A 15,022-nucleotide genomic window follows, 5' to 3' on the forward strand; every position below is an offset into this window, starting at 1 on the left:
TGGACTGATCTGGCTGGCGGCTCCGAGATGGTCTCCACGAGGTGCGGTTGGCTACAGTGGCTGCTCGGTCCTCCTTCGTCGACTTGCTTGTCCGTGGGAGGTTGTGGCTGGTGGTCTTGCCGGCGCCGGATTGGCGTACGGTTGCGGGTGCTAGTAGCTTGGGTGAAAACCCTGTCTCCTCCGTGGGCCTTTGACCAGTGATGACGTCGGCCTTGGGCGTCGTAGACCTTCTTGTAGGCATCGTTGCATTGCTCTTGCACCCTCGTGTTGGATCCGGCCGTCGCTGCAGCTCCGAGGGAAACCCTAGATCCTGAGCGATCGGATGATGGTGGCGTTGTGGCATCGTATCCCCTCTCGAGGGCTTCATCTTTGTAACTGGGCATCAGCAAGCGGGACCAGTGGGAGGTGATGAAGTTGTCACTGAGACTTCTGTGGCAATGGTGTTACGAGGAACGATGTAGGAGACGCAACTTTGGCTGATGTGGGATGGCCTCGGCTGGTTTGTTGCTTTGACGTCGAAGCTGCGGTGGCGGGGCCCTGTGGTTTACGATGACGGGTAGCAGATGGTCTGTTCGGTGATCTTCCATGACGCCAGCCTTGCCTGGTTCTCCTTCGTAGCTTTCTGTTGGTGTCGGAGCTGCGCTGTCTCGTTGTGGTGGCTGAGGTTTGGCATGGATCTTCATGTCACTCCACACGTCATTTTCAATGTGGGTTGGTTCAACGATCGTCTTTGGTAAAATCGGAGTCGTTTCTCACAGTGTGGGATGGCAATGACACCTCTAGGGAGAAGTGATGACGAACGTCGTTGTAGTGTCTCGACGTCTCTCTCTTTGGAGTGACATGTGTGGGTATCTTGTGTGTCCCTCTCAACGGTTTATCATGGTTTTCCACCGCAACTCTCTCCTGCTTATTTACTAGATGAGGCAAATCTTTTGCCTTCGTTTAAAAAAAAAGGCTCTGTATCCTGGTCGCATGCTACCCTCGAAAGACATTACACACTAGAAAGGGGCAGCTGGATATAACTGAGAAAATCCTTGGCACAATGTAACTTCACCAAATAACACAACACAAGTGGAAAAATATGATTTCAAGAATCTGGCAACACATGTCTGCCACCTCATGAACAAAATTCTAAAATCGAATTACATGAAACACCAAATGAAAGAAAAGCCTAGATATTTACATCAGAAGTGAAATTCTAGCATCCTACCCGAGGAGTCTCAAGAGGCGATAAAGGAACACAACAGAGCGCGCTAGGTCAAGGAATCAGTGGTTCACATTCGGAACATAGAAATCGAAGGTGACATCAACATTACCAGATGATTCTCCAGTGTCCTTGAAGTCAACACCAACGATTTTTCCTCTGTGCTGCTCTTCAGATTCCTGGTACTCAGGCTTTACACGGCGCACTGGAACAGCCACAGAATACACTGTGCCAAGGCCAGCGTCAGTTGAGATATCCACTTGTACATTATCACGTGATTCAATCTCGACAAATTCAGATAGTGCTTCAACAACGTTTTCCACTATCTTTTTCTTTGCTTCGTCACTGACCTCACACCTGTCGGAGAATAGAATCATCTTCAGCCTCTGCTTTGCAATACTTGCATTTGTGTTCTCATGTATGGTTGGTGCTGGGAAGATTATCTTCCAAGCCAGTTTCAGACGGTCAAGAAATCCCATATTAACAATACTGTGAAGGAAGCCTTCCATGTCTTGAGTAACAGGAGAGAAGTCCCGCCTTGAAAGAGCAGAGCAGGCACTAGATATCCGTGGACAGCTTTGGCGCTCAATGCATAGTCGTCCTGGTGTAAGCATGAGCTTGCTAGATGCAACACGAGGAAAAGCACGAAAGCATCCCTGCGGAATTATATAAATAGGTCAGTCTCTATCTCTACTACTTAAAAAAAGAATAGCGTCCCTTTTCCTGCCAAGCAGAGTGCTTCATCCAACCTTACATATGTTCCTCCCTTCCCTCTCTGCATTTTTTTTTTCCTCCTATCTCTGGTTTTTTCACCGATTTTCCTTGAAAACCGTCTTAACTGTCCCACCTTTTATTGACTTACCAGATAAAATTACGTTTTCTTTGCTAAGCTAATAAGTTCTTAACAAATAAGTGATATTTATTTAGGTAGGTAAATCACGGGCATGATTTATAAACATTTACACGATGACATTAATATGGGCAGGTAAATCATGGGCTAACGTACTAGAATATTTATATCCTGTTGCACCGCACGGTCATACATGCAATGCAAGGCAGAAGAAAACAGAACTTCGCAAAATAATCAATTTTAAAATTTCAGTGAACAGAAAGAACTATGGTAGGAAGAAACACCATGCATGGGTGAGCAAGACCAAACACAAACGAGTGTTTGGTTAACTGTGCTTTTGTAAGGATCCTAGTATATTCAGCATCAAGATCCTATCACTGCATCTCTGCAGCACACACATAATCACCCCTAGTAGGATCCACAGCCAATACCTTATGTCATATTGATTTTTTTTTCAACAAAATTATGCAACAACAGGATTACCAGGGTGCATAACATGGCCAATATCTGTAAACAGGTATAAAGCAGCACATAAGGGTAGATATAACAGACAGGCATGTAAACACACATTTGCATTTCTGCAACAACAAAAATGAAGGATGTGCATCTCTAAAAGGAAAAGGCCCAATTGAGCAAAGCAATGGCAATACTGGTACAGGAAGAATCATAACCGAGTAAATAAATCATATCTGGAGATCCGTAAACCTCAGGATTGTTCATTCTACTTCTGTAGACAAGAACATTCTACTGTGTGCTGTTTCTCATGAGTGCCATAAAGTTAATAAACCAAATTCCCTAAATCATTAAGTTCTTCATTTTATGTTCCTTGCGAGCGCTTCAGCATCCATACTCAGCTAGGAGGAAGGTGCCGGGTGGCTAGACACATGCTCTCTAGATTGTCTACCAAGTACTGACGGAGTCCTCCTTGGGAAATATAGTACTCCCTCCGATCAAAATTAATTGTTGCTGCTTTAGCAACTTTAGTATAAAGTTATACCAAAGCAGCGGCAATTAATATGGATAGGAGGGAGTACATTATTTGACAGTCCAACTATTTTGGAAATCATAGGGCGTAATTTGACTGTCCAAGTTCAAGGTTTTTCAAATAATTAATCCAATAAATGTGAGTGATGTGTCAGCACTAGAGCTCTGTTGCTGACGAACGGCGCATCAAGGAGCAGACAGGAGAAGAAGGGGACAGATACTAAGTGGCAGGCCGGAAGTTGACTCAAATGTATGGGCCGTTCGCCCATCTCGTAGGGCAAGAGGACCCATGTAATAGAGTGCGTTAAATACCCAGTAGCTGAGCCGGAGAAGGCAGCGAATTGTAATTGGATCTCGATCCCCTCTCAGATTCTCCCTTCTTCCTTCTTCCCCAAGCTGTACCTCTCTTCTCCCAATCCCCATTCCAATCTCTACGAAAGTACTATGTATCCTTGAATTCGTTCAATAGATCGTGAGCACAGGGTTCTGTACATCACAATTGGTATCAGATTTGGGTCGATCGGCGGCGGGGTCGGGCTCGGCGGCGGTCGGGTTGGGTTCTCTCGTAAAATCCCCGTCCGTTGGCTGGGTCTGCGGCGGCGGAGGGCGTCCACCAACGATGGCATTTTGGGTACGCCACCGCAGCATAGGCAACCGGCTGTTCCACCACCTGTGTTTGTGACTCAGGCTGGGCATTCTGCAACAGAGCATTTTGGGACAGAAGTTCAGTTGAAGAAACCGTGGATGCCCAAAATGGATTTTCCCCGTTTTGAGGTCACGTTTGAGAGGATGTTCCCCATTTTGTGACTCAGGCTGGGCATTCCCCGTTTGAGAGGATGTTCGTATCTGGCTAGATGGATGTGAGGCCTACTTCTCACTGTATGCTATCCCTGAAGAATTCAAGGTCACGTCAGCTACGCTGCACCTGTCTGGCGATGCAGCAAATTGGTTCCATGCATACAAGGCTCTGCATCAGTGGCCGTGCTGGAATGAGTTTAGGATGGCAGTTATGCAGGAGTTTGATGTGAATGTTCATCGCACAAAGATGAGAGCTCTGTTGATACTTAAACAGACCGGATCAGTGGCTGAGTACAAACGGGAGTTCACCCAACTAGTGTATCAACTTTTGTTGTATGAACCGACATTTTTGGTGACGAGGTTCACTCTGGGCCTCAAGGAAGAACTCCGGGCTGCTGTTGATATGCAGCTACCCACTACTGTTAGTGAAGCAGCTTCATATGCATTGATCCAGGAAGAGATTGTACAGCGTGCTCGCTCTAACAGAAGTTTTACTACCAGAACTGCCTTCTTCAAGCCGGACACACGCCCAAGCACTCCACCAGCTGGAGAGCTATGGAAAGCAAGGCAGTTGAAGGAGTATAGGCGCACTAATGGCCTGTGTTTCAGTTGCGGTGACAAATACACACCTGGTCATACTTGTGTGAAACCACCCACTCCTACTGCAGTCATGGCCATGACTAGTGCAGCTGAAGCCATTTTGTCGGATGATATACTTGATGCAGTAGAAGAACAAGAAACTACTTTGCAAGAAATGCACTTGTCTGTCAATGCCTTGTCTGGAGCTGATCACCCTAGAACCATTCGCTTGCGAGCTCTTATTGGCAATCAAGTGGTACTTATTCTCCTAGACTCAGGTAGTACTCACAGTTTCATGGATTCAGCGTTGCTGCCCAGAATTCAAGTGACACCACAACAACTGTCCAAAGAAATCTCTGTAACAGTGGCCAATGGAGAGAAACTGTTGTGTAATTCTGAAGTGCCCCAGCTCAACTGGTGGATCCAGGGACACACATTTGAGTATGATTTTAAAGTTCTTGATTTGGGAGGTTATGATCTCATTTTGGGCATGGACTGGTTGGAAGCTCAAGGGGAAATGACATGTCACTGGAGAAACAAATGGATCCAGTTCAATCACAAGGATAGTCTGGTTAAGCTGCAAGGAATTCTTCCACAGTCTACAGAGGACATCAAGGAGGTCACTCTAGAACAAACTATGAAATGGCACAAAGGCAATGATATTTGGGCAGTGGCACTGATACAACCAGTATGGGACAAAAAGCCTGACCCTGTTCCTGATCCAGTACAACCCTTGTTACAGGAGTTTGCAGATGTCTTCAAAGAACCTACGGAGCTACCACCCTCTCGAACTTTGAACCATGCAATACACTTGTTACCAGGGGCCGCTCCTGTCAACTCCAAACCTTACAGATACTCACCACTGCAAAAAGATGAGATTGAAAGGCAAGTTGCAGAAATGCTTAAAGCTGGTACTATCACTCCCAGTCTCAGCTCTTTTGCTTCTCCTGTCCTATTGGTAAAAAAGAAAGATGGATCTTGGAGATTTTGTGTAGATTATAGGAAGCTAAATTCCATCACTGTGAAGAGCAAGTTCCCAATGCCAGTGGTAGATGAGCTTTTGGATGAGCTTAGTGGCACTAAGTGGTTCTCCAAGTTAGATCTCAGGTCAGGATATCATCAAATCAGAATGTTACCGGAGGATGAACACAAAACAACTTTCAAAACTCACAGTGGACAGTATCAATTTAGGGTGATGCCTTTTGGTCTTACTAATTCCCCCTCCACTTTTCAATGCATCATGAATTGGATTTTTGCTGCTTACAACAGAAAATTTGTTCTTGTCTTCATGGATGATATCTTAATCTTTAGTGAGACCCTGTAAGAACATTTGGAACATCTCAGAATAGTGTTTCAAACCTTAAGAGAGCATCAGTTCTTTGTTAAGAGTACCAAATGCACTTTTGCACAACAACAGTTGGAATATCTAGGACACATCATTTCTGACAAAGGGGTTCAGACAGATCCTGAGAAAACTTTGGCTATGGCCAGGTGGCCTACTCCTCAGAACGTGACTGAATTAAGAGGGTTTTGGGGCTCACGGGATATTACAGGAAGTTTGTGCAAGGATATGGTATAATTGCTAAACCACTCACTCAACTACTGAAGAAACAAGCATTTGCTTGGTCCTCAGAGGCCCAGGAAGCCTTTGAGAAACTCAAGGCAGCGATGATGACTACTCCTGTATTAGTGTTGCCTGACTTTGACCAGCCGTTCTGCATTGAAACAGATGCATGTGCTACAGGAATTGGTGCTGTGCTCACTCAAGGAGGACACCCTGTTGCCTTTTATAGCAAAGCTTTGGGCATCAAAAATCAATCTCTGTCCATCTATGAAAAGGAGTTTTTGGCAATTATGATGGCTGTAGAAAAATGGAGAGCATATCTACAGCGAGGGCCTTTTATTATCAAAACGGATCATCAAAGTCTGTGTCAGTTGGAAGACCAAGTCCTTACAACTGATGTTCAGAAAAAAGCCATGACCAAGTTAGTGGGGCTGCAATTTCAGTTTCAATACAAAAAAGGCAGTGAGAACTTAGCAGCTGATGCCTTATCCAGAGTAGGGCACTTACTGGCAGTGACCACTACTTCCACCAGTAGACCTGTGTGGCTACAGGAAGTACTTAATTCATATGAGGTGGACCCAGATGCTCAAACACTGCTTCAGAAACTAGCTATTTCTGCTGCTGATACATCAGAGTACTCTCTGGAGAAAGGTGTGATCAAGCATCAAGGCAGAATATGGATTGGAGCAAATCAAGCATTGAGAACAAAACTCATTTCTGCCTTTCATGCAAGTGCTGTGGGGGGACACTCTGGCATCCAGGCTACATATCAAAGAGTTAGGAAACTGTTTGTGTGGACTGGGCTGAAACAAGATATCATTGATTTTGTTCATCAATGTGCTGTGTGTCAACAAGCAAAGCATGAACATGTGAAATCTCCCGGATTACTTCAACCACTTCCTGTACCTGACGGACCTTGGCAGGAGATCACCATGGACTTCATCGAAGCTCTACCAAAATCTGAGGGCTATACAGTGATCTTAGTGGTGGTTGATAGACTGACCAAGTATGCTCACTTTATCCCCTTGAAACATCCTTTCTCTGCTCCAGTGGTAGCGAAAGCATTCCTACATACTGTGGTCAAATTGCATGGACCACCCCATACTATAGTTTCAGATAGGGACAAGATCTTTACCAGTCACTTTTGGAAGGATTTGTTCAAGCTTTGGGATACTAAATTGCTCATGAGTACTGCCTATCATCCTCAAACAGATGGGCAGAGTGAAAGAGTGAATCAGTGTTTGGAGATGTTTCTCAGATGTGCAGTACATGATACTCCAACAAAATGGCATTCCTGGTTACCCTTAGCAGAATTCTGGTACAATACTAATTTTCATTCTGCTTTGGAGTGCTCCCCTTTCAAAGCTCTCTATGGATATGAACCTACTTATGGGGTGTTTCCCTCTTTGCTTACCTCTGATAATGTTGAAGTGGAACAGTGGCTTAAGGAACACCAGGCACATACATCTCTGCTGAAGGCGCACTTACTTAAAGCCCAGACGAAGATGAAACACTATGCAGATCAGAACAGATCACCCAGGATGTTTTCGGTGGGAGACTCGGTGTATTTGAAGCTCCAGCCATATGCTCAACACACTGTAGTCAACCGACCATGTGCAAAATTAGCATACAAGTTTTATGGGCCTTTTGAAGTTTTGGAACAGATCGGACCGGCTGCTTACAAACTTCAGCTACCTGCAGCAGCCCAGATCCACCCCGTGTTTCACGTCTCTCAACTCAAAGAATTTGTGCCAGATCATACACCAGTCTTCTCCACTGTGCCTGCCCCAGTTGATTTTTCCAGTATGGACGTGCAGCCAGGTATGATCTTGGACAGGACTTCCAGCCGAGGCAGCCACCTGGGAGGATTACGATACAATCAAGCTTCGCTACCCTACTGCTCCAGCCTGGGGTCAGGCTGAATCTCAAGAGGGCGGCACTGTCAGCACTAGAGCTCTGTTGCTGACGAACGGCGCATCAGGGAGCAGACAGGAGAAGAAGGGGACAGATACTAAGTGGCAGGCCGGAAGTTGACTCAAATGTATGGGCCGTTGGCCCATCTCGTAGGGCAAGAGGACCCATGTAATAGAGTGCGTTAAATACCCAGTAGCTGAACCGGAGAAGGCAGCGAATTGTAATTGGATCTCGATCCCCTCTCAGACTCTCCCTTCTTCCTTCTTCCCCAAGCTGTACCTCTCTTCTCCCAATCCCCATTCCAATCTCTACGAAAGTACTATGTATCCTTGAATTCGTTCAATAGATCGTGAGCAGAGCTGCAGAGGGTTCTGTACATCACATGATGTTATACAAAATTGATACTGTTGCATTTGTACTCTATATCACTTTCTTATGATTGTAATTTTGTAACTGTTAACAAAACATTGTTCACGAAATTTATGGTCAAAGCTCACACTTGGGCAGTCAAACTAGTCCCTACATTTCCAACCCGAGAGAGTAGATCTGAACATATTTCAGTATACTAAATGTGATGTCCAGAAGGCATTATAATAGTGCTTATACAAGATGAAATAAGCAACACACTACAGACAAGAAGTACAAAGTTGAAAAGGGCGAGAAATGCAAATCAGACAAGAGATGGAAAGCACAAAATTTTGGATGAACAGATTTTGTAACCATGGTTGAAGCTCCTAGCCACTTCTAACATGCCCAGCAGCTTACTTGCATCACCAACCGAATCGACACAACATTGCAGATGTCAAGCCCACTAGGTTTCGCGGCCGCGCCTACAACTGATCTTCCATGGAGCCAGTCATAAATTCAAACAGACTCCCAAGGGCAATGAAAGCAATCGATGCGGAAGCAGAGAGAAGCGCTTAGCTCTGATTTTGTGGTGTGTAGCAATCGACAGGCACTTAGCATAGAGATTAGGGTTTTGAGGGAAATGGGGATGGGGAGGATGACCTTGGAGTTGGCGGCGCGTCGGACCGGCGCGGGGAGGGACGAAGCGGAAGGAGCGAGGATTGCGCTGGCCTCGCCGGATACGCGGCCGGAGATCGCCGTCGCTGTCGCCATCACCATAGATGCCCGAAGAGCTAGGGTTTTGCTTTTCAGTCCTTTGTTTCTTCTTTATTATGGCCCTTCTCTTTTTGTTCTTCTCTTCGCTGTCTAGACGTCCCGGTCCGTAGGGGAACGGAGAAATCCACGCATCATGAAACTCCAAGTCTCCAACACAGGGAAAGAGAAGACCAGAAGACTAGACGGCAAGTCATTAGGGCGCGCCCTGGCAGGTCACGCCCTAGTACCTTGTGGGTTCTTTGGGGCTTCGTCTAACCTAATTCTAACTCTATAAATTCTTAAAATAGAGAAACCAACAGAAAGCCATCCAAAATGCTTTTTTCGCCGTCAAAAGTTTGTGTTTTTCCTCGATCCCATCTGGAGGCCTTATCCGGTGCTCTGTCGGAGGGGTAATGGATCACGGAGGCCTTCTACATCAATCTTGTTGCCCTTCCGATGATGAGTGAGTAGTTTACCACATACCTAGGGGTTATAGCTAGTAGCTAGATGGTTTCTTCTCTCTCTTTGATCTTCAATAAAATATTCTCCTCGACGTTCTTGAAGGTCTATTCAAAATAATCTTCTTTTTGTGGTGTGTTTATTGGGATCCGATGAATTGTGGGTTTATGACCAGACTATTCATGAATATTATTTGAGTCTTTTCTGGATTCTTATATGCATGATTGTTATAGCTTTGTATTTCTCTCCGATCTATCCATTTAGTTTGGCCAACTAGATTGATTTATCTTGCAAGGGACAAGTGCTTTGTAATGGGTTCAATCTTGCGGTGATCTATATCCCAGTGACAGAAAGGTACAAGACACGTATTTGTATTGTTGCCATTAAGGGAAACCGACGGGGTTTATTCATATTGATTGAATTTACTTTGTCTACATCATGTCATCTTATTTAAAGCGTTACTCCGTTCTTTATGAACTTAATACTCTAGATGCATGCTAGATAGCGGTCGATGTCTGGAGTAATAGTACGTAGTAGATGCAAGCAGAAGTCGATCTACTTGTCTCGGATGTGATGCTTATATACAAGATCATTCCCTTGAATATCATTACAACTATGCGTTTTTCTATCAATTGCCCAACAATAATTTGTTCGCCCACCGTATGCTTTTTGTTTGAGAGAGACGCCTCTAGTGAAAACTATGGCCCCCGGGTCTACCTTTATCATATATTAAAATCCAAAAATATCTTGCTGCAATTTATTTACCGTTCTTTTATTTTGTGTTTTTTTATCTATCTACCATTATCAGACTTGATCGTTGCAACTAAGGGCGTGTTCGGTAGTTCACCACATCTGCAAAATCCTGAACTTCGTCGCCCAGATCCAGCAGCCAGCTTCCCACCTAAACTCCAGGAGTGAGCGAACCGTTCGGTGCTGCAGCTTCTCGTTGCGAGCGATTGACTAGGTAAAAAGGCCAGAAAGTGCCTGCTCGGGATGGGTGGTCGGGGACGGAGGGGACAGTCCGCGACGACGGCGAACGACCGGCGGTGGAGAGCACGGCTGCCGGCGCTGAAGGTGCAGACTGACGGTGGAGAGCGCGGCCGTTGGCGCTGTCGGTGCAGAGCAGCGGATGAGGGCGAGCAGGGCGGGGATGGGTGGTCGGGGACGAAGGAGACTGTCCGCGACGACGGCGGAAGACCGGCGGTGGAGAGCGCGGCCGCCGGCGCTGAAGGTGCGGAGCGGTGGCGGAGAGCGCAGGCGCCAGCGCTGCTGGTGCAGAGCGGCGGCTAGGGTTAGGGGAAGGGGAAAAGGAGCCGCAGGTGTGGTGGAGTGGCCTCGAGGGAACGGTTGGTGCAGTCCATCGATCACTTGGCGGTGGCATACGCCCGTAATTGTTGCTGAATCCAGCTTCCCAGTTTCCACGGAGCCAGGTATTTCCAGCTCCACGACTCCGTCGATTTTGCACGTAGCGTCGAGCCAGCTTCTCGGTCAAATAACCAGGAGTGGAACCGTTCGGCGCGACTCCAAGGCTGGAGTCGAGGAGTTGAGAAGCCAGAGGGCTACCGAACACGCCCTAAACACTGAGGCGATTGAAAACCCCCTTGATTGCGTTGGGTGCAAGTATTTATTCTTCGGGACAAATGCATTTTTGCCCCTAGTTGGAACCTACCGATGGGTTTTGCCCTTACTTTCTGACCCTGCTCAGTTTTGCCCTTAAATTTTCCTCCTAGGTCACCCGAATGCCCTTTGACCGTTTGACCAATACTTTGAAAATTAGTAACAAATTGATATGAACTCAGAAAAATGCAAATAAGATATCAAAATATTCAAATAAACATTACCTTTATGTGTATGTCATTTGCATTTAGGACAAAAGTACCGTTAAAACAACCTAAGGTTATTAATGTTATTGACATTATTAAAAATAAAAAGGTATAAACAATACCTTTTTCAGGGATAAAAATTACAGGCAAACGTAGGTGACGTTTGCTAAACATCCTGATATCTTATTTGCATTTTTTTGAGTTCATATCAACTTTGTGACGCCCGGATAATTAAGCTACAGTGAACCTCCGCTAATGATGCCACGTCACCTCGGTTACTGTTGATAATCTCGCATTAATTCGAAACCGATTCAAAATTCAAATTCAAAATAAAGGCAAACATCAAAAGCCTTCAAACATTAAAACTAAAATGTTATTTTGGTTGCAAATAATCACTACTAAATTGTCATGCAGGGACCAACATTAATGAGTTAATAAAATGCCATTAACCTATTTTTAAATTAGACCAACAACACTTAAGTGGACCATTTACATTCAAACCAAATTTTAAACATTTCAAAATAATCTCAAACTTGGGGAACAGCAGCAAAATATTACCAAGTATTTGTGTGACAGGTTTCATATGCAACTAAATTCTTTTGTTGGCCAAATAAATACCGAGCGGAGACTAAAAAGAAAACAGAAAAGTTAAAAGAAAAAATAATAGAAAAGAGGACACCCCCCTAGCCACTGGGCCAAACGGCCCAGCCGACCAGCACACCGACCCAGCCCGCAATACCCCCTGTCTCCCTCCTTCCTACTGCTCCTCCGACCGTGCCCGCGCTCGCTCGTCCCCGCCAAGCCAGCTTGCCGTCCGCGCCGCTACAGGAGCCCATGGATGGATAAGGGCCTCGCCCTCGACACCCCTGGCAACTCTATCCACTTCCCCTCGCACAGATCCACCTCTCCCTCTCTCCTTCCACCGCAACAGGGAGCCATCGTCGCCATTGCCTCGACGCCGGCGTGGCCACCGTGGCCTTCTCGCCGCCCTCGACCGGTCCAGGAGGATCGCCGCCCTCTCCTCCGTCACCTGCGCCCCTGGATTGAAGCTGACGAGCCGCCTCGACGCCGCTCGCTTCTTCCTCTTCCTCGGACCACCGCCGGCGAGCTCCATCGAATTCGTCGCCCCGACAGCTCCTAAGCCCCCGCCGGCCGCCGTGTGCCACTCGGTGAGCCGCCGCTCTGCTTTCCCCCTCACCCATCCCCCTTGGACTCGCCCGCTAGTAGTAGCGCCGCCATCTCCGTAGCTTTTCTCCGTCGTGGAGCTCGCCCCGTCGCAGTCGTTCGTATCCAGGGCCAGAAGAGCACATCCACGTGCTTGGGACATCCCCGTGAGGCCGCCCGTGCCGTTGCTTTGGCCTCTTGCCTCGCAAAACGGCGATTGCTTCCGAACCGTGCTCCGGCCGCCGCCTCGCCCATCGCCGTCGTCGCTACATAGCACCACGCGCTCTCCCGACACCTCCAGCGCATCCGCGCGAGCGTCAGCTCGCCGTAGGACCAAACCGCAGCTCGAACCTCCCGCGGTGCTCGTACTCGAGCCGCAGCCTCGCCTTCGTCGAACTCTTGCCGCTGCTGCCGCTGAAGCTCTGCTGCGTTTGACTGCTTACTACTGCTGCTTGCTCTGCTACTTACTGATGCTGCTCCCGCCTGCTGCGCCACTGCCGCCGGTGTCCGCGTGCCGCTCGCCGTCGGCCGCCGCTCCCTGCGCTAGCCGCCGGTCGTTGCTCCCAGCCTCCTGCCTCCTAGCGCCGGCCGACTCTGGCCGCCGTGGTTGTGTGCGTGTGTGAGCACAGCGCTGGCTGTGTCTCTCGCACGAACGGCCAGCCCTTGTTTACTACTAGTAGTAGGTTTAGTTTAGTAGTATTAATTTAATGCTAATTAAGCCTATTAGCATATGGCAAATGGGTCCCACCTAATTAGATTAGATAAATCCTTTAGAAATTATTAAGACACTAACATGTGGGACCCCGTACTATTAACTTTGACTAGTCAATGTTGACCGGGTCAACTTTGTACACTGCCCCACTTGTCTTACACACTGGGTAGGAATTCCCGTGTACAATTATCATTTGTTCAATTTAATTCGAAATTAAATAATTAAAATAATTTCAGAATTTATTTTAAACTTTTGAAAATTCATATAAAATTAAACGTAGCTCGGATCCAAAAACTTTATATATGAAAGTTGCTCAGAACGACGAGACGAATCCGGATACGCAGCCCGTTCGTCTGCCACGCGTCCTTAGCATAGTGAACCTGCAACATTTCACCTCCGGTTCATCTGTCCGAAAACGCGAAACGCCGGGGATACTTTCCCGGAAGTCCCCCCCCCTTCGCCGGTATCACCTATCCATGTGTTAGGCCACCCCTAGCACAACGTATTGCTGCGTCTTGCTTTGTGTTACATTTGATTGCTCTGTTATTTATTGTGTTCCCCCTCCGTTACTTCTTTCCGGTAGACCCTGAGACTGCCGGCGACCCCCCAGTTCGACTACAGTGTTGACGACCCCCCCTACTTGCCAGAGCAACCAGGCAAGCCCCCTCCTTGATCACCAGATATCGCCTATTCTTCTCTATACTGCTTGCATTAGAGTAGTGTAGCATGTTACTGCTTTCCGTTAATCCTATCCTGATGCATAGCCTGTCATTGTTGCTACAGTTGTTACCCTTACCTGCTATCCTACTGCTTAGTATAGGATGCTAGTGTTCCATCAGTGGCCCTACACTCTTGTCCGTCTGCCATGCTATACTACTGGGCCGTGATCACTTTGGGAGGTGATCACGGGTATATACTATATGCATTATATACATGACACATGTGGTGACTAAAGTCGGGTCGGCTCGTTGAGTACCCGCAAGTGATTCTGATGAGGGGGCTGAAAGGACAGGTGGCTCCACCCCGGTAGAGGTGGGCCTGGGTTCCTGACGGCCCCTGACTGTTGCTTTGTGGCGGAGCGACAGGGGAGGTTGAGACCACCCAGGAGAGAGGTGGGCCTGGCCCTGGTCGGCGTTCGCGGATACTTAACACGCTTAACGAGTTCTGGGTATTTGATCTGAGTCTGGCCATTTGGTCTATACGCACTAACCATCTACGCGGGAGTAGTTATGGGTATCCCGGCGTCGTGGTATCAGCCGAAGCCTTCGTGACGTCAGCGACTGAGTGGCGCGCGCCGGATTGGACTGGAACGCCACTAGGCTAGGTCTGCTTCCGGCCGCGTACGCAACGTGCAGGTGTGCATAGGGCGATGGGCCCAGACCCCTGCGCGCATAGGGTTAGACCGGCGTGCTGACCTCTCTGTTGTGCTTAGGTGGGGCTGCGACGTGTTGATCTTCCGAGGCCGGGCATGACCCAGGAAAGTGTGTCCGGCCAAATGGGATCGAGCGTGTTGGGTTATGTGGTGCACCCCTGCAGGGAAGTTTATCTATTCGAATAGCCGTGTCCCTCGGTAAAAGGACGACCCGGAGTTGTACCTTGACCTTATGACAACTAGAACCGGATACTGAATAAAACACACCCTTCCAAGTGCCAGATACAACCCGGTGATCGCTCTCTAACAGGGCGACGAGGAGGGGATCGCCGGGTAGGATTATGCTATGCGATGCTACTTGGAGGACTTCAATCTACTCTCTTCTACATGCTGCAAGATGGAGGTGGCCAGAAGCGTAGTCTTCGACAGGATTAGCTATCCCCCTCTTATTCTGGCATTCTGCAGTTCAGTCCACTGATATGGCCCTTTACACATATA

General features: G+C 47.5%; 1 protein-coding gene across 1 annotated transcript; it reads right to left on the reverse strand.

The window, feature by feature from the left end:
• Positions 1–1,019: 1,019 nt before the first annotated feature.
• LOC123119913 (cell division topological specificity factor homolog, chloroplastic) lies at positions 1,020–9,205 on the reverse strand. The gene is made up of 2 exons (XM_044539882.1): positions 8,902–9,205; positions 1,020–1,860 (listed from the first exon to the last, which is right to left on the reverse strand). The coding sequence occupies exons 1-2, from the start codon at positions 9,016–9,018 to the stop codon at positions 1,267–1,269; spliced, it is 711 nt and encodes a 236-aa protein (XP_044395817.1). The 5' UTR covers positions 9,019–9,205; the 3' UTR covers positions 1,020–1,266.
• Positions 9,206–15,022: the final 5,817 nt, after the last annotated feature.

This window comes from Triticum aestivum, chromosome 5D, assembly GCF_018294505.1.
Source record: "Triticum aestivum cultivar Chinese Spring chromosome 5D, IWGSC CS RefSeq v2.1, whole genome shotgun sequence".
NCBI classification, from domain to species: Eukaryota; Viridiplantae; Streptophyta; class Magnoliopsida; order Poales; family Poaceae; genus Triticum; species Triticum aestivum.

What these genes read in the sequence shown, in the direction of transcription:
- LOC123119913 (XM_044539882.1), bottom strand. Translation starts at nt 9,018, where the DNA reads ATGGTGATGGCGACAGCGACGGCGATCTCCGGCCGCGTATCCGGCGAG. An exon ending in GACGCGCCGCCAACTCCAAG is followed by an intron (nt 1,861 to 8,901) that starts GTCATCCTCCCC and finishes ATAATTCCGCAG; the next exon opens with GGATGCTTTCGTGCTTTTCC.